Here is a 19,197-nt window from a genome sequence, read left to right as displayed (position 1 = left end):
GGTTAGATTTCATTCTTTTTTATGACTAATATTCCACTGGGCATATAAACCGCATCTTTATCCATTCATCTATCAAGGATATAGGTTGCATCAATATTTTGGCTATTTTAAATAATGCTGCAGTGAATGTGGGGATGCATATATCTCTTCAGATTTGTATTTTCATTTTCTTTGGATAAACACTTAGAGTAGAATTGCTGGATCATATGGTACCTTTACTTTCAGTTTTTTGAGGAACCTCCATACTATTTTCCATAGGGGCTTCACCAGTTTGCATTCCTATCAGCAGTGCACAAGGGTTCCCTTTGCTCTCCATCTTTGCTAGCACTTTTTTGTTGTCTTTGATAATATCCAATTTGAGAGGTGTGAGGTGATTTCCTGTGGTTTTGATGATTAGTAATGTTGAGCATCTTTTCTTTCTTTCTTTTTTTTTTTTTTAAGATTTTTGTTTATTTATTTGACAGAGATCACAAGTAGGCAGAGAGACAGGCAGAGAGAGAGGAGGAAGCAGGCTCCCCTTTTCTTTCTTTTTGAGCATCTTTTCATGTGCCTCTTGGTCATCTGTATGTCTTCTTTGGGAAAATGTCTATTCAAGTCCTCTGCCCATTTTTTAAATCAGGCTATTTCCCTTTTTTGGTACTGAGTTGTATAAGTTCTTTCTGTCATCTGGATATTAACCTTTTATCAGATAAATGATTTGTAAGTAGTTTCAGTAGGTTGCCTTTTCATTTTGTTTTGATGATTCCCTTCACTGTACTAAAGCTAGTATCTCAAATTATTCCAAAAAATAAAAGGAAAGAAGGACTTCTTTTATTACGCCAGCATTAACCTGATATCAAAACCAGGCAGAAACACCTTAGAAAAAGAAAATTACATGTCCTCTCTAACTCCCCTTGTCCTCCATGCTATTTGTTATGCTCCACAAATAAGTGAAACCATATGATAATTGACTCTCTCTGCTTGACTTATTTCACTAGAGAGGAGAAGGGAGTTGAGGGAAATTGGAAGGGGAGGTGAACCGTGAGAGACTATGGACTCTGAAAAACAATCTGAGGGTTTTGAAGGGGTAAGGGGTGAGAAGTTGGGGGAACCAGGTGGTGGGTATTGGAGAGGGCATGGATTGCATGGTGCACTGGGTGTGGTGCAAAAACAATGAATACTGTTATGCTGAAAATAAATTTAAAAAATTAAAAAAAAAAAGAAAATTACATGTCCATATCCTTAATGAACACAGATGTAGAGATACTCAACAAAATATTGGCAGACTGAATTCAACAATATATTAAAAGGATTCCTATGCTTCTAATGATAATTCTCTTCTAAGATATTCAATCAAAGAGTTTAAAATAGTTGTTAAATAGATTAAAAATTATATCAAAAACCACTTAAATTGTGAGGAGCTGGTTTTTAGGAAAATAAACAACCAAGAAGCAGCTCTATAATCTGTAAAAAATTGTTTCTGACTATTAGCTGGTACCTGCATTATATCTCTGTCTCTGGGGCAGTAGAGGTCTGATTGGAAAAGGAGCAGGTGAGAGGGCAATGGGTAATAGGGTGAGGAGAAGATTCTTCTTGTCTGTTGAGTGTCTACTTGAAATAAAGATGGAGCTCTCCTCTATGGTAGGAGAATTTGGGTACCATCCAAGTGAACTTGTTAAATCATATGCTCCTATGATTACAAAATTCATTAGAATTACACAGTTTTTTGTAATCTAAGGCTAAACACTTTTTAACACTTAATAAAAATCTTAAACCTTATCAGCATTTCTTACCTTAGTACTTTGCCCAGAAGACTTTCTTTAATGTTAGCATCATGAAACCAGTTATCATTGTACAGTTATAGATATATTAAGAGTTTTGTTTTTAAAAAATTCTTAATATTGGGTGGTTTTCTCATAAATCTTTTAAGAGACTTCAGATGGCATGCTAAGTCAAGACAGGAAAGAAATTAAATCAGTATTCTAATGAAAGATTAGTAAAACAATATTTGAACTATACTGTATTTTTATACATTACTTTAAGAATACACAGTGAAGGGGTGCCTGGGTGGCTCAGTGGGTTAAGCCTCTGCCTTTGGCTCAGGTCATGATCTCAGGGTCCTGGGATCGAACCCCGCATCAGGTTCTCTGCTTGGTGGGGAGCCTGCTTCCCTCCACCGCCTGTTTGTGATCTCTTTCTCTGTCAAATAAATAAAGAAAATCTTAAAAAAAAAAAAAATACACAGTGAACAATTTTTATTCCATGAAACATACACAGTATATTCCATAATGCACTTTCAGTTTTACCTAAATGTTTTTAGATTTATGAGGAATTAATATAAAAATATGACATGGTCTGGCTTTTTAATCTTTTTTTAAAAGCAGAAATATAATATTTTAATATACAGCTTCTATACAACCAAAAAGTAAAACATTGCGGTAAAATATTGGCAAGAAAACACAGTATTTCATTTACAGTGCATGGCAAATGGTTAACATCCTTAGTCATAAGCTTTTTATTTTTTTATATTTTTTTAAGATTTTATTCATTTATTTGGTAGAGACAACCAGAGAGTGAATACAAGTAGGGGAGCGAGAGAAAGAGAAGCAGGCTTCCCGCTGAGCAGGGAGCATGATATGGGGCTCGATCCCAGGACCTCGGATCTTGACCCGAGTCGAAGGCAGACATGTAATGACTGAGCCACCCAGGCGCCCCAGCTTTTTATCATTTTTAATTTCTTTCCTCTCCCCATCTTTCTTTCTGTTTCTATAGTGAATCTGACGGTCCTGGGAAACATGGTGGCAATGTTTCTTTGGATGTTTTACCAGTTAAGGGTCCTCAAGGTTCTCCACTTCTTTCACAAGCTGTTTGCCCACTCCAAGATAAATCATCCTCTAAGGAAATGTGGACTGTCCAGCCTGAACACTTGATTTTGATGGCCCCCTCTTGTGAGTATATCAGTAACAACACAACAGCAGTGCACTCTGGAAACCAGGGCTGTACTCACTCTGAGCCCATTGCTCATCTAGGAAATATACTTGGAGTGTATACAGATGTGACTAATGGCTTATGCAGGTCCTCCTCTCCCCTACTGAGACCTACCTCACATGCAACCTTTGCATTGTCTAGCACAAGGCCATTGTCCTCATTCCAAGCTTCCAGTTCTCCATCTGGCTGGGCCACTAGTCCATGGGCCCTTTCTCCCACCACATCCCTTGCCCCAAAGATCTCATTTGGTACTTGGCATCTTTTACTTTTCACATTGATATAGTTGCTATAGAGTAGGAATAAATCTGGTACCAATGTATGTGCCCAAGATAAGACCAGATGGTAACAATTTCCAGATGTCCTTTTACCTCTTTGTTCAGTATCATTGTAGTTTAAGAGTAAACACAATGGTTTTATTTTACCAGGGATTTGAAATTCCTATAAAGCAAAATTAAGTTGGTAGACTAATGTATTTAGGATTCTTTTTTACTATTTATTAACATTTGGGTTTTTTTTCACTAATGCTAAATGTAAGTTATATTTTATTTCTCTGATATAATAGGTGATCTGGCAAAAACTGCATGTTTCCAGATTTTAAATAATTCTGTTAGGTTACTGAAATTTGAGTTGTATTGGCCGGCACATTGCCTTACTGTAACACCACAACATGGATTTATCCCACCAGAGTAAGTATGACTTCCCTTCCCTCGAGGTGTTGTTCAGATGTTGGCATGGTGACTTTTGAAGGATTAGATATTATGCCATTTTAATTTATTCAGTAGAATTTTGCCATATGTTCCCCATACAGAGTTCCCTGTGTTTTTGTGGGACCGACCACAGTGAAGTTCAAGATTCATGCTTCTTAGCAAAGTAGAGCCCATGTCCGTGGCCACTTACAGTGTATATAGCCTAAAAGAATTAAGAGATATGAGTGAGGTGGGAAAGATTTCCTGAAGTAGAAAACATCAGATTGTGCGGACATGTTACTCTGCATACCAAATTACAAAGCAGGAGATGCAGCTGGGCAGATGATGAGGGGTGGTGGTCCCTAAAGCCCAGATGGTTCTGTCCTTCATTACCTTGGGTCTGGTTCAACTTATTCTGCTAGTTTTGTCTAACAGACATTTTATAGACAAAGTTTCCTGACTTTTAATATGTCTGAACCATAACCTGGCTGGCCATTTTTTACAAATAATATTCTAAGAAGGAAGTCTTGGGGACCAGATGCTGATAAGCAGTTGTCCTCTCTGTGCAGCTTAATTATTAATAGGAGGTAAAGCTGCACTTCTGCAGCTTTTCAGGGACTTCTTCTGGGTTGGCACAGAACATTCACATCTGCAGGTTGCTTCCTATTTGGGAATGGAAGCTTCGCAGAAGAGCAATATGAAGTTATTTACTTTTGCAAAGTGGTGAAGTATGCATTTTAGAAGAGTTATAGTTGACTAATACTGACCTAAGGTAGGGTTAGGGATACTCCAGAGAAACGTTCGTAGGACCAAAGCAATGAATTAAACATTTACTAATTAATGGTTGAAAAGATAGGGAAATGATAGAACAGATTGTTCACTAATAACTTTTAACATCATCCCACACATTTAGCTGTTAGGAATGGAAAATAATCTTGCTCTGCCATTTTTTTAAAAGATTTTATTTTATTTGAAAGAGAGCATGAACAGTAGGTAAGGGGCAGAGGGAAAGAGAGAAGCAGACTCCCCGCTGAGCAGGGAGCCCAACTCAGTCCTCACTGAGATCGTGAACTGACCTGAAGGCAGATGCTTAACTATCTGAGCCACCCAGGCATGCTTGCTCTGCCATTTTTGACATGTGTGCCAAAGTATCTTTTACAACTTTTTTGTTTCTTCTAAGTCACAAGTCTGATTACATTGTCCACATTTTAAAAGTCATCTTTGACATTCCATAGCTCTTGAAGAGGACAGTGAGCTCAGAAAGTTTTAGCAATTGGATAAAAAAGCAGTCTTTTTCATTTCTTTTCCATCCCCCTCCCTTTTTCTTACAGTTTTCTTTCCTGCTGTTTCATTCTCTGTGTACGGTAACTGTATCATTCTTTGTTATCAGGTGGCTCAGAGCTTTTGTATATTGGTCCTGCGCTCTAGAAATTTTTATTTTGAATTGCTTTTTAAATGGCATTTCTACGATATGGTCTGTTTTCACATGAGTTTTCACCTTAGGTTCATGGGTTTATGCCACTCAACTTTTTGTGAGCCACGAGTTGGGGCTGTTGCAGAATCAGACATGTAGGGGATCTCACCTCTTCTCTGCTCTTTGTGAGCAACAAGAAGAGCTGGGCATTGATAGAAACAGTATTTATAACTTGTGGTTGTTGCTGTTCAAGTATAGGATATTCTTGGTTTTCATTATTAAATTATTTTTTCCAGGAGTAAGCTACAAATTCTTGTGAGTCCTAATTCCTCCTTATCTACAAAACATTCAATGTTCCCATGGAGTGGTTTAATCTATGTACATTCTGACAATGGACAGAAGGTACTTTAAGTGTTTGTTTGTTTTTAAGCAGCATTTTTCCTGTTTTGCAACTTAAGTGTTGTGATCCTTATTAGCATTTACTTTTCAGAAGTGAAATGAAGGGGCCTGTCCTTTCAGCCCGGCTAGACATATTCATATAGAGAGCTTAGCACAGACTTTTTCCGTTAGTGATCTGAACGATTCTCCTGGATGGGGCAGAAATGGAGAGTGGAGCCTAGAAACCACTATTGATTTGTAAAATATGCATTGAAAAAGAAGGGAATTGGGAGAGTCAAAGATTTACTTTGAGATCTGAATAAATTTTCTAATCCATCCATGTTTCATTTGTTTGGCATTACTTTTCTCCACCATGTTTTAAAAATAAGAATTGTTTCTTTAAAATGATAGATCCACTTGTGTCTTACTGCCTAAATTATTTGGCTCATTTCAGAAAATTGTGAAAGTTCAAATTCGAGAAGACTTAACCCAGAAAGAACTCCTTGCTCACTTGGCCACCAGCACATTTGGAATCCTTTCTCCAGGAGCTGAGCCTGCAGTTAGTCATCTGGTGAAACCAGTGACAAAACCACGTTCCACAGAAGTTGAGATAAGAAATAAGACTATTACTTTTCCTGCAACAGAACCTGGTGAAACCTCAGGTGTGGTATCACAAGGTTATATAATTCAAATAACCACGGTTTTGTTGAGTCTAACACTGTTTTTGTGACCTTCATTGCAGTGACAAGGATAATAGTGTCCCCTATTTCAGAAGATACTCAGGTTGTCATTGGCAGTCACTTCAGTCACAGGCCAGATTGGAGGAGCTTAAAAATTATAAAATGTTAAATCTAGGTATTTAAGAACTCTGTGTATTCCGGGAGTCTCAGATTCCACCTGGTCAGAACCATCCCTGCCCAGTTCTCACTGGGTCTTTTACCAGACCTGCTAATTAGTTAGCAGCTGAAGAAGAGGAGAAAGTAGGTAAAACCTGGTTCTGTCCCTCAGTAATGATACTTTGAAGCACTAAAAGAGGTTAGATAGGTACACTCCGTTTCCCCATTTGTAAAATGGCTATCATAGTCTACGACTCTCACGGAGGGCTTTGAGGAGTAAATGAAATAAGGTATTTAAGGCGCTCGGCATAGTGTTTGGCACATAGTAGGTACTCAGTATCGCTAATACTCCTCCAGGGTCCTGTGAACCCTTCTTTTGCTTGCCCCCCCCCTCACCTCCCTGTGATGGCTCAGTCTAAGTGACTGGGGTTGCATGTGGGACTTGTTGGAAAGGGTGTGGGCCTTCTGTCACCTGGCCCTCACTCCCTGTCTCTCTCACTGGCTTTGTCTTCCACGCACACTCAATTTCCACTGCCCGTCAAGCCTGTCCCTCCCTGGTCATCGCCTGTCCGCTCACTCCATCCTCCCTGTTCGCGTCCTCTAGGAGTTTCAGCGGCTCTCTGGCCTCATTCTGATGTCTAGGCCACTGGCCCTACTACCTCCTCACTCGCCCGCACCCCGGTCTTGGCCACTTCTGCTTGAATTCTGTCATCTGTCACTGCAGTTAGTGCCTTAGGAATGCTCTTAACTGCTGTGTGCCCCTCCCTCTGCCTTCCTGCGCGGCAAGATCCTAAGCCAAGTCAGACCCAGCCGCCTCCCAGCTCCGTGTCTCCTGTAGCCGAACCTCGCTGCCAAAGGAAACGTTGGCTGCACCCGCCCGCACATTTGTGGTTTCTGTTCTCAGATGCCACTGGGCACCAGGCTGTTCTAGCAGCCCTCCTTGGTGTGTGTCCTTTCCCGTTTCCTGTAGTCATTCGACAACTTCGCTCTTCATGCCCCTCCCCGGCTCCTGGTTTCTCTTTCCAGCTCTGGATTTTGCCTCACACATCATTGCAAATACAAAAGCCATTAGACTAAATGGGAGGCTTCTGCTTGCATCCCAAATGAATCCTTCTGCCTGGAATCTAGGCCCATCTATTCTTGCCGTCTCAGGGCCTTCCTCTGCCCCTTTCCCTCCTGTGTCCTCAGCTTCTCCCTTTGTTGATGCCTTTCCATTGGCACACAGTACTCTCTGCCATCACGTTGTCTCTGGCATCACGTTGCTATCCATTGTCTAAGGAATGCCTTTCTTGGCCCCACATCTCCTTACTGCTCTCCCTGCTTCCTTGACACCCCTTCCTCATGGAAGGATTGTGCTCCCTGCCTTCATTTCCTCAGGCTGTAGCCAAATTGGTGCTGCCACCTGCCTTGACCCCACTATCAAGGTCACTGAAAAGGGAGTGTCTCCTTGATAGGTCTTTGTTAATTTGACCCCTCAAGGCTGGGGTCAACCACTCCTTCTTCCTTGGACTACTTTCTTGTGCCTCTCCTAGTTTTCCCTGCTTCACAGGCTCCTTCTCAGGTTTCACTGATGACTCTTTTTCTTCCTGGGCCCGCCTGTGTCCCCTTCTTTCTCTTTGCTCTTCCTGCACCCTGCTCAGCTTCTGCCCTGTTGGCATCTCACAAACAGAACTCCTGTTTTACCCATGAAGCCTGTCTCTCCTCCAGCCCTACCCGTGTCTGTAAGTGGCCCTGCTGTCTGCTCATTAAGCCAAATCCCTGGAAGTTATTTGCTTTCTGCTCTCTCCCTCTTCCCACACAGTCCACTAGCAAGTCCTTTGTAGTTCGTGTTCAGAATGGATCCCCTGTCTGCCTGCTCCTTTTCCTCCCACTGCCTTGACTCAAGCCTGATAGACACTACCCCACGTGTCTTCTCTCCATGCAGCTGTTGCTGAGGCGTCTTACCACGGATCCTCGTCCACTCTGACCCCCTTGTGGTCTCTCCTCTCCACAGCAGCCAGTAACTCTTTAAATTAACATGGAAATCATCTTACAGCTCTCTTGCTTAAGCCCTTCATTATCCTTTGATTAAATCCAAAACAAGATATCTGTCAAATTTGATTTTGTTAGAAAATACTGTAAATTCCCATGGGGCTCCTCTGAGGATCTGATGAGTGTACTTTTCCCCTCTGATGAGGTAATTAGTCATTATTATACAGTATCACAGTAATCTGCTTGCTTACTTACATCTCCAAGAATTGTTTGACTTGTGACATATGTGTTCTTGTAGAAAATTTTCTGGAATTTGAAAATCATGGTAACACAGAAGTGAAGTGGCATCTGTCATCCTTAGCTCCACCTTACGTCAAGGTCAGTAATAATTGCCTTAGATATATTTGTTTTAATGTTTAAACTTTATTCAGGGTGTTTTTATGCTGAATTATGAACATAGGTTGAGATTATTGGGGGTTTTTTGGTCCCACTAATTCACTTACTTGATTTTCTCTATAGATGTGCCTAATACATGCCCCATCTTTTTCACAAGATTGTTTTTAGAGTCAGATTAGAAAGTATATTTGGAAATATGTGCTTGCTCATTTAATGCTACCTCCTACAGTCCTGATTTTTATCTGAAAATAACTATTTTGAAAAAACATGAAAGTTTTATTATGGAATATTGTGTGCATGTTAACATGCACGTGCATTTTTCTTTTCCACAGTCTGGGTGCTGTTCCGTGTTTTCAGCCAGTAGGAGCTAGTGTAGGAGACAGGCTCTTTGTCAGTGAGTGCTAGCCGATTCTGTACTGCAGATGGTCTCCAGCAGCGGGCTCTATACCTAAATTGAGCGTGTCATCACCCATGTTGTTTAGAATGCTGTGTCCTTCCTGCCGTGTATTTTGTGTGACAGTGGTAGTTTGGAGCCCTCACACTAACAAAATGTGTGCAAAAATAGTGCTGTATCTACTGAAAAAAAAATAACTGGTATTGCATATGATGTTAAAATGTACATTCAGCAAAGGGTCTTCAGGGTCCTTGAGGAGCAGCCGCCCTTGAACAGGATGAGCACCATCCTAAAGCTGACTAGCCAGGAAGGAGTGGCTGCTGGTGGAAGGAGGGGCGTCAGCATGGGCTTTGTGAGCAGAGTTAAGGAGTGCTCCCACTCCTAGGCGGGCACTGAGCTCTCCTGGCCCCTGCAAAATGGGTTCGTGTGTCCTTGGTAACCATAAAGGTAATGGTGTCACTCTGACTTCTGTTTTTTTCATTTGATTGCTTAAATGATTGTAGGGAGTTGATGACAGTGGAGATGTTTTTAGAGCTACCTATGCAGCATTCATATGTTCTCCTATTTCTGGTATATTGGAAAGCCGTGGAATTCGGAAGGTGAGTTTTGACGTTTTTTTCATAGCCATTGGTAAGAGCATGGTGTCAATTGACCAGGGGACCTTCATTTGTTTCCACCCAGAGTAGCAGCTTCACCTAGACCAGTGTTGCTCTGCTAACAACCAGCTTTCCACAGGAGAAGACCTGCCTCAGTGCATGTCAGTGGGCTGCTTCCTGCAGCAGAGCTCTTGCTTTCTAAATAGCTAAACAAAATGCCATGCTTAATGGTAGGATTGATTTACATTCTGATATAAGCGCTTCAGGTGGCCACAGGCTGCCATTACTTATAACACACTTCGAATAGCTCTAATCTAGACAGTATTTTGTCCACCAGCTGTAATAATCTGCTACCACTCAAGAACAACTGTATTCATGTCATAGTCAACAGTATATCTTCATGGGCAAATGGTGATGGATCCTTTTAGTACCATGATCCTCTTAAGTTCTAATCCATTGGTAGACCTGACATAGTTTTTTCAAATATCCTTTAGTGACATAGTCATTCACTTGGTCTCAGTAATATATTTTTTCATTTGCTAACTGCTGAAATGCATTTCAGCTATAGCATTTATGTGACATTGGTCCATTTATTCAGAGATTCAGACTGGTAATCAGTTCTAGACTATAGTTGTGGACTCATTACTGACTATACAAGAACCTTTGAGCAATGATAGTCACAAACCTTGTGCACTTTACTAGGTCTGTGTAACAGGCTTCTAGAAGGTTTCTGACTTTTTTGGAAAGGCATACTCTTCTAAGGCGTAGTTTATTTCATTTCCCAGCCCACAGTAATGGCAAAGCAGTATAATAAGGAACAGACACATTGCTTAACAAAAGTTCAACATCTGGGGCAAAGGCAGTGGGGGAAGGGTTGCAAAAAAAACCAGCAGGAAAGACATCCTGTGTTCATGGATCAGAATATCTAACATTACTAAAATAGCAGTATGCCCTAAATTGATTTACAGATTCAATATAATCTCAATAAAAAATCCCAGGTGGTGTTTGGTTATTTGTTTGTTTTTTAAAGAAATTGACATGCTGATCCTAAAATTCATGTAGATATGCAAGAGAACCAGAATAACCAAAGCAATCTTGAAAAAGAATAGAGTTAGAGGATTCACACTTCTCATTTTCAAAACCATACTAATCAAAACTGTAGTATTGACATAAGGATAGAAATATAGAATATGTGGAATAGACTTGAGGGTCCCTAAATAAACCCTCATATTTATGGTCAATTGATTTTTTTCAATAAGGGTACTGAGACAGTTCAGTTGGGAAAGAATATTTTGAACAAGTAGTGCCAGGACAACTGATATTCTCCTACAAAAATATTAAGTTGGATCCTTACCTTACACCATATCCAAAAAGTAACTTGAAGTAGACCATAGACCTAAATATAAGAGCTGAAACTATAAAACTCTATGAAAAACTATGAAACTATGTTATAAAACTATAACATAGTAAATATTCATGACCTTGGGTTAAGCCTTGGTTTCTTAGATATGACACCAGTAAAGCACAAGTGACAAAAGAAAAAAATAGATGAGTTACCAAAATGTAAAACTTGAGTGCATCAAAGGATACTATTAAGAAAGTGAAAAGGGATACCAGATTATGGGAGAAAATGTTTAGAAATCATACATTTAATGAAGGATTTGTACCCCAAATGTGTAAAGAACTCCTACAACTAGATAACCCAAAGACAAATAACCAGTTTTAAAAATGGGTGAAGATCTGAATAGATATAAAGAGGGGCTTCTAGTTGGCTCAGTCAGTTAACACCTTCTGCTCAGGTGTTGATCTTAGCGTCCTGGGATCTAGTCCCGCATTGGGCTCCCTCCCCCTGCTCTTGTACACTCACTCTCTCTCCCCTCTCCAAATAAATAAGTAAAATCTTAAAAAAAAAAAAAAAGATATACAGGTGACCAATAAATGTATGAAAAAATATTTGAATCACTGTTCATTAGGGAAATGCAAAACAAAACCACAGTGAGATATCGCTTCACATGCCTAGGATGACACAGATTTTGAAAATCAGACAATAACAAGTGTTGATAAGGATATGGAGAAATTAAAACCCTCATACATTGTTGGTAGGAATGGAAAATGGTACAGCTGCTTTGCATAACAGTTTGACAGTTCCATAATAAGTTAAATGTAGAATTACCATATGACCCACCAACTTCACTTCTGAATATATACCCCAAAACACTGCAAACCAGAGTTCAGGGCACCTCAGTGGCTTAGTCAGTTAAGTATCTGCCTTTAGCTCAGGTCAAGATCCCGAGGTCCTCAGATCGAGCCCTGCATGGAGCTTCCTGCTTATCAGGAAGTCTGCTTCTCCATATCCCTCTGACCACCCCCTGCTCGTGCACCCCACCCCCGTCTCTCTCAAATAAATAAATAAAATCTTAAAAAAAAAAAAAAGAAATCCAGTGTTCAAACAAAAATGTACACACAAATGTTCATAGCAGCCTTATTCAAGATAGTGAAAAAGGATAGAAATAACCCAAATGTCCATCAACTGCTAGATGAAGAAACAAAATGTATACCCATACAGTGAAGTAATACTTGGCTATAAAAAGGAGTGAAGTAGTGATAACATGCTACCACATGAACCTTAGAAACATGCTAAGTGAAACAATCCAGAGATAAAAGGCCATATATTGTGTGACTGAGTTTGTGTGAAATATGTAAAATAGGTAAATCTGTAGAGACAGAAAGTAGATATGTGGTTGTTTGGGCTGGAAGTGAAGGTTGGGAGTGCGGAATGACTGCTGATTGTATGGGGCTGGGTTTTTTGCGGATTGTTGGAAATAGTTTAAAATCAGGTTGTGGTGGTTGCACAGTTCTGGAAATACACTAGAAACACTGACTGCACTTGAAGTGGGTCTATGGTGTACGAATTCTATCTCAATGAAGGTTTGAAAATAGAAAAACAAGGATGCAGGATTTTTCCTTTCACACAATAGAACATAAAAATGAAACCTCTGTGGGATCTTTGATTTTTTTGTGTGTTCATCACTGTATATCTTGGACTGAACTCGTTGCTTGCCACACTGTCAGGTCACATTCATCAGCTGAATTCCAGGTCTGAGTACTTAATTTATGTTAGGGGAGAAGAAAGCAAGGCACATCACTCTGGGACCATTTAGGGAAATACTCCCTAAAAAGTACCACTATTGATGTATGTAATAGTGATCCAGAAGGAAGAAAAAATTAGTTTGTTAGTTACCTGTTTCTTAAAGTAAGAGATGTACTTAGTAATTTTCTGAAACATCAGTCAGTTTGAATGGGATTAAATGAGCTAATGAATGCTCAAGCTCCTATTATGTGTCTAGTGTGTGTCACATACAGTGCTAGTAGGTTGTCCCCTCCTCTTTGTTTATTTTTGGTGTTGGAAAACAGTGTTCCAGATAATTCGTAAAGTTTCACCATTTAGGACATGGTTGTTTTCATTCTTTCTTCCTTGATCTTGGCAGTGTCCATACCCTCTTTAACAGTGTAATTCCCTAATCTTGATGATCATCTCTTTTCCATGAGTATCCTGCCTTTGCCTCCACACCCTAAGACTTGCTGGCTGCATTGTTTCTTATGTTCTGTATTGACAGAAATTGGATCACTTAACAGTTTTAAGGTAAAGTCCAGACTCAAAGATACTGATTAGTGGTTAATGTAGCTAATAGTATTTTTAACACTAAATTCGTTGATAAAGGAAGCACTTAACACTGGCAAAGTTTATAAAATACTATTTTTTAAATACTACAGCTTTCTCATTACTGACCTTTTTACAGATTGTAGGCATACAGTTCGTGTGTATGACTTTGAGGTGTGTGGTTGGGGTAACTGGTTCTAGGCCTTAGGCCTTTACTGTGTGGCCAGCAGAGGGGTCCATAACCATTTCAGTGAAAGACTGGATTGTGTTTCTGGGGTTGACCTTCCTCATTTAGGTCTTGTACTTGACAGCTCTAGAATTTTTTGATAATGTAAAGAGCATTTGCATTTTGAGGACTGTGTTACATAAAGCCCTAAAGAAAAGTGTATCTTGAATCTGGTATAATTTTCTACCAAAAGAAGAGTTGTTCAAATCCCTTTCAGTTAATGGCAGAACTAGCCAGTGCTAAATCATATACCAACTACATGGAGCATTGGTGGTATAGTGGTGAGCATAGCTGCCTTCCAACTACATGGTGTGTGAGGTTTAGGGTCTAAATTTCTCCCCTGGGTGTGTTGTTTTGTAGGTCTCCATCACTTTTTTGCCCAGAGATAGAGGGGATTATGCTCAGTTTTGGGATGTTGAGTGTCACCCCCTTAAAGAGCCTCACATGAAACATACCCTGAGATTTCAACTCTCTGGACAAGTGAGTATTACACTGAATTTAAGTGAATTGTTGTGTGTGCATATTAAAAACATTAAGTGAAACTGACATGGAAAACTGTCCTGAAAATGCAGACTATTTTCCTGGTACTATTCTAATCTCATTAATTCTGTCGTCTGGCCCTGTAATCTTAATTTTCTCATTTGCTTTTATTGATTGGCATGCCTTGAGGTCTGGGTTGGCTCTGTGAAATCTGTGTTTGACTTGATGAGGTAAGATTGTGTGTGTGTGTGTGTGTGTGTGTGTGTGTGTGTGTGTGTAGTGTGTATAAAGAAGCTGAACAGGAAAAAATGTAGAGATTGCGATTTAGGGAATTTAAAAAAGTCTTAAGGTTTCTTCGAAAAATTGTGAAGGAAATAATAGAATTCAACCAGGTAATTATCCATATATTTTCCAAGAATATTTATTTTTCCTCCCCCACCCTGTAATTTTTTTTTTTATACAGAGTGTCAAAGCAGAAAATGAGCCTGAAAGTTCAAAAATTTCCACAAACTCCCTCATTAAACTAGATAATTTAGTTAAGTCCCGAAGACAAGCTGTGTCAGAGGCTTCTGCTCTCATACCCGGGTATGTTGTCTTTGTCATTCTTATGACATTTTTTCCAGTACTTTATTGAGATATAATTACATTCAGTAAAATGCTCAGTGTCCTTACCTGCGAGTTCTCATGCATTGCTACCACTCCAGTCAAAATAGAGAATATTTCTTTTCACCCAGAGAGCTCCTACATATCCCTTTGCAGTCAACCCCGCCCTTACCCCAAGATTTGTTCTTTTCTGATATAGGTTGGTTTTGTCGAATTTTGTACACATACACACTCCCTGAGTCTGGCTTCTTTCATCACACATGTTTTTGGGATGCATTTGTGTTGTAGGGTGTACATCTAGTTTGTCCTTGAGTATTGTTTTATGTGATCATACCATAATTTATTCATTTTGCTGGTGACATTTGGGCGGCTTCTCATTTGGAACCTATAATTATAAGTGAAGTTGCTATGAACACTATTGTATGTGTATTTTTGTGGACATACTTTAAGCCAGCCAGGCACCCCTTAAAAACTTTTTAAAATGTGTTTTTTATACCAGTAGCTTACACAGCTCTAGTGGTAATATTTAAGTATTTTGCCTAATAAACATGTTTCTTACAATCCTTAATTAACTAATACTTAGATCTAACTTTGTTCTGGAGGAAGACACTTGTAAGAAAAGTATGTGTTAAGTACCTGCTAAATTTAATATTCATGTTGTTATTTATTTTCTAATGGGAGTTTTGTAAGCATTTTGTAAGCAGTGAGGCTCCTTTAAAGATTATGTGTTCTAACCACACTCTTTTGATGCTACGTACTCCTTTGTTCATCTCGTCTTTACGGAGCACACACCATGTGCTGGGTAGTGGAGGCAGAACTGCCCTAGTCCTTGTCTCCAGGGGCTTTACCTCCTAGAGAAGGAGCCACATCACAGATAGTCTCACTAACAGGCTTGATTACAACCTGTGGAAAGGACTGGAAGGAAAGAAATGGGAAACATGACAGAGGGAGCTTGATGTGTGATACCTGGGAAGAGCATCCCCGAAATGGGACCTTTAAGTTGAGGAGGATAAGTAGAAATGACGGACGTGACGAGCATAGGAGAAGTTCCTGACCTTGTAAGGACCAGGTAGTGGGGATCGTTGGCCCTTGAGGAACTGAAAGCAGCATCCAGGCCTAGAGCCCAGAGGGAGGGAGAGTAGTGTGAGGTGAGGCCAGAGGGCTGGTGAGCAGAGGCAGACTGTGCAGGGCCTCGCATGGTAGATATTAATTTGGGATTTATCTGGGAAGCTGTTGGAAGCCATGAATGACGTGATCAGATTTGAGTATTTATAGAAAAATCCTCTGGCTGTGGTACAGTCTGATTAAGAAGGAGGCAAGAGTATATATGGTAAAACAAGTCAGATGCTATTTATGTAGTCCAGGACTAAAGCAGTGTCCAGGAAAATGATGAGAAATGGACAGATTTGGGAGGCGTATAGGAAGGAAATTTGAAGGATTCAGTGAGTGGGTTCAGTAAGGGGGCTTGAGAGAGAAAGGGGATCAGAGTTGGCTTCCAGACAGAAATACAAGTGGAGGGTCAGGTCTGAGAAGAAGGATCCCAGGTTTAATCCGGATTTGTGGCATCAGATCACTGTGTGGTGACAGGCATGTTGCCCAACAGCTCATTGTGAGCTGAGCCATGGATCTGGGAGTCACACGGGGGTGGGCTTGCTGGTTCACTGAGCTGGGATTTCTAGGGAGACTGCAGCGAGAGCAGTTAGAGGTGTCCGGGGCCAAGCCACAGGGGACAGCAGCAGTGGCAGTGAGGGCGTGGGGATGAGCCCGCACAGACTGAGCCTGGTTCTGCATCCTTGTCGTCAGATGCTGCTGAGAGGCCAGAGCTTGTGTTCCACCGTTAGGGTAGTCTCTCCGGAAAAATGAAGATCGTCCAGCGGACTGCGCTGGGAGTGCTCTGGGTGAAGTGAACTAAGGTGACAGGAGCACCTGCGTGCACATGGGCCTTGAGGCAAGTGGAGACCCAGTCCCCAGGGAGAAAGGGGCAGAGGTGGTGCTGTCATCGGTGTCCTGTCTCGCACAGCAGCCCACCCTGCACCTTATCAGAGAACCGTGCTGGGCGTTCTGTCTTCACAGGGATTCGTGAAGTTGCCATTATAGAACTAATTTCCTGCTGAGCTGTGAGGGAAAATACAAATCGAAACACAAAACACTTCCTTGTCGAATATATATAAATTGTTTAAATTACTCTGGATTTTAAATAGTTGACTTTTAAACCTGTTTCCAAAGCAGACAGCTTGACTTGATGCATCGTGGAGTTTATGCCCCAGAAGATGTGTATCAGTTTCTGCCTACTAGGGTTGGGGAGTCAAGGACGTTGAAAGTCAATTTGCGAAATAATTCTTTCATTATGCATTCCGTAAGTTGGAAATAGTACTGTGGGTTTTGGGAAGATGGATGTATTCAACTATTTAATAAATATTTTCCTGATAATTTAGAAGCTTGTTTTATAAATTATACCTGTTTTAATGATTAGTTTTTAAATGCTTTATGCTGTATTTGAAAAGTAACTCATGAGAAGTTCATGACCCTTTATCTGAAAATTGAAAATATTTGGCATTTGTTTTCATATTTTCATTTTTAAATTTTTTCTCTTGTTTTCTTTTTCTTCTGTACCAATTGATACCAACGTATTTCTGGATAACATTTACTCTAGTCAGAACTAGAGTAAATTCATATTAAAATTATTTTAAATGTGTTTTCATGAGCATTTATTGTCTTACCTAATTTTGTGGCTATACTTAAATTTACTAAATACCTTTAATTAAAGAAATGCATGGTATGTTTACGTATGCTCAAATGTCTAACTTGCATAATCTAATAAAGTGTTTCATATTAAATTCCAGCTCAAGTTTTTAAGTCCCAGAGAGCCTTTCTACGTCAAACATTCAAAATATTCTTTGAGGTGAGTTTATCATAAATCAAAATGTTCTCATTCGAGTGCAGGACTTCATTTTCAGGACTTTAGAATTTCTCCTGAGAGTTGGGCCTTGTGAGCTCTCCCTGCTCCCATTATAGCCCATCATCTCTATCACCACCACAGAGCATTCCTTGTCATAAATTTTAATAAATGCTGAGGAACCTGCCGGGAAAGCATTTTATGACTGCCCACAAGTGTGCTTTACTATGCAGCAACCCAAACTTTGTGGGATGTTTTGGATTTAGCATATGATTCCTGTTACCCGGTATTTTGCCCATCATGTAAATACATAGAACATTAATTATCTTGTGATTTAGAATAATTTCTTCTTTAAATGTTATTTTTACTATGCTAAGGATCAGGGAGTTGAATTTTCAATAATTGGGACAAAACTGTCCCAGCTTAATTAGGAAAACTTTTATTGTGATATTTTTCCGGTTGTCATTCTTCAAATACCCTGTACTTCATCCCCCGCCCTTTTTTTTTTTAAGATTTTATTTATTTATTTGAGAGAGAGAGTACACAAGCCAGGGGAAGGGGCAGAGAGATAGGGAGAAGCAGGTTCCCCACAGAGCAGGAAGCCTGATGCAGGGCTCCATCCCAGGACCCAGGGATCATGACCTGAACGGAAGGCAGACACTTAACCAACTGAGCACCCGGCCGCCCTGAAATATCCTATACTTCTTAAACCGGGTCCTTTTTCTCTTGTCACTTTGCTACTTTTTGTTTTCCATATGATCTACATTTATTTTTTTTCCCCCTGTAGGATCTACATTTAGATTGAAATCTCAAACTGGGTTGTCACGGTTATCTAGAATTTTAACAATAGTGTTCTGTCAGACTTAACACTGAAGAATAATTTTATCTCCATCTTTGAATCTTTAAGCCATTTAATTAATTATAAACTCTTTTATTTTAGTATTAGGTGATTCCAAAAACATGTTATGTTCCATGAAAACTTGGACCACCCTGTGAACATTCTAGGACTGCCTCTGAGGCTCTAAGACTAGTAGAGCCATACTCTGGAAGGTTACCTGTATCTCTAGATACCAAAAAGATGCTGTGGGGGGAGGCCCGTTCCCTGTCCTCTTTCTCTTTTCTCTCTTTACCTCTTCTACCTCCCCTCCCAGCCTCCAGACTGTAAAACCTGCTATTCATGTACTTGAGGGTCCAGCACTTCCTTTGCCTCCCAGCACCTGACCTAAGGGCACAAGCTGTGCAAATCAAATAGTGAATGTATCTAGAAAGTTATCATAGGCTTCATCTCTCTAAGCCTCCGTCTCCTGATTTGTGAGAGACGACCGCGCTCCTGGCAGCCCGGGTTCATTAGGAGAAGGACATAAGCGATGTGCTGGTGTTAGCGTCTAGCCCTCGGGGGCACTTGGGAGGTGGTAGCATCTCGGGTGTTACTGACAATGCCTTCCTTTCAGCCAGCATCCCTGGTGAGGTCCGTCAGGACCAACCCCATGGATTTTAATGGAATGCCACGTTTTTGTGTCCTTTGCTTTTCCTTTAATCCCTTCAACAGCCACGTGGAAGAGAAAGGCCCTAAGTTGTAAAAAACCAGTAGCTGCACATTTTCTAGTTTCTGCAGTCTTGAGTTCTTGACTCCCAGCAGCCTGTGGGCCTCCAGTTAATGAGGCTTTGCCCGACTGATTGAGGACTGGTGATG

General features: G+C 40.3%; 1 protein-coding gene across 2 annotated transcripts in view; it reads left to right on the top strand.

The window, feature by feature from the left end:
• Positions 1-19,197, top strand: part of LOC111142378 (centrosomal protein 192) — a 133,159-nt gene that overhangs the window by 109,518 nt on the left and 4,444 nt on the right. The window contains exons 34-43 of one of the 2 annotated variants that reach the window (XM_022495402.1): positions 2,752-2,927; positions 3,530-3,653; positions 5,364-5,469; positions 5,900-6,107; positions 8,551-8,630; positions 9,546-9,641; positions 13,886-14,005; positions 14,469-14,590; positions 16,838-16,964; positions 17,452-17,510. In XM_022495402.1, the coding sequence (XP_022351110.1) occupies positions 2,752-2,927; positions 3,530-3,653; positions 5,364-5,469; positions 5,900-6,107; positions 8,551-8,630; positions 9,546-9,641; positions 13,886-14,005; positions 14,469-14,590; positions 16,838-16,964; positions 17,452-17,510 (1,218 nt within the window). Of the gene's footprint in view, positions 1-2,751; positions 2,928-3,529; positions 3,654-5,363; positions 5,470-5,899; positions 6,108-8,550; positions 8,631-9,545; positions 9,642-13,885; positions 14,006-14,468; positions 14,591-16,834; positions 16,965-17,451; positions 17,511-19,197 lie in introns of both variants that reach the window. The other variant, XM_022495400.1, reaches the window with a different exon arrangement.

The sequence above is a fragment of the Enhydra lutris genome, unplaced genomic scaffold (assembly GCF_002288905.1).
Source record: "Enhydra lutris kenyoni isolate GAN:26980312 unplaced genomic scaffold, ASM228890v2 scaffoldscaffold8, whole genome shotgun sequence".
Lineage (NCBI taxonomy): Eukaryota > Metazoa > Chordata > Mammalia > Carnivora > Mustelidae > Enhydra > Enhydra lutris.
This window is presented reverse-complemented; position numbering and strand designations above follow the sequence as displayed.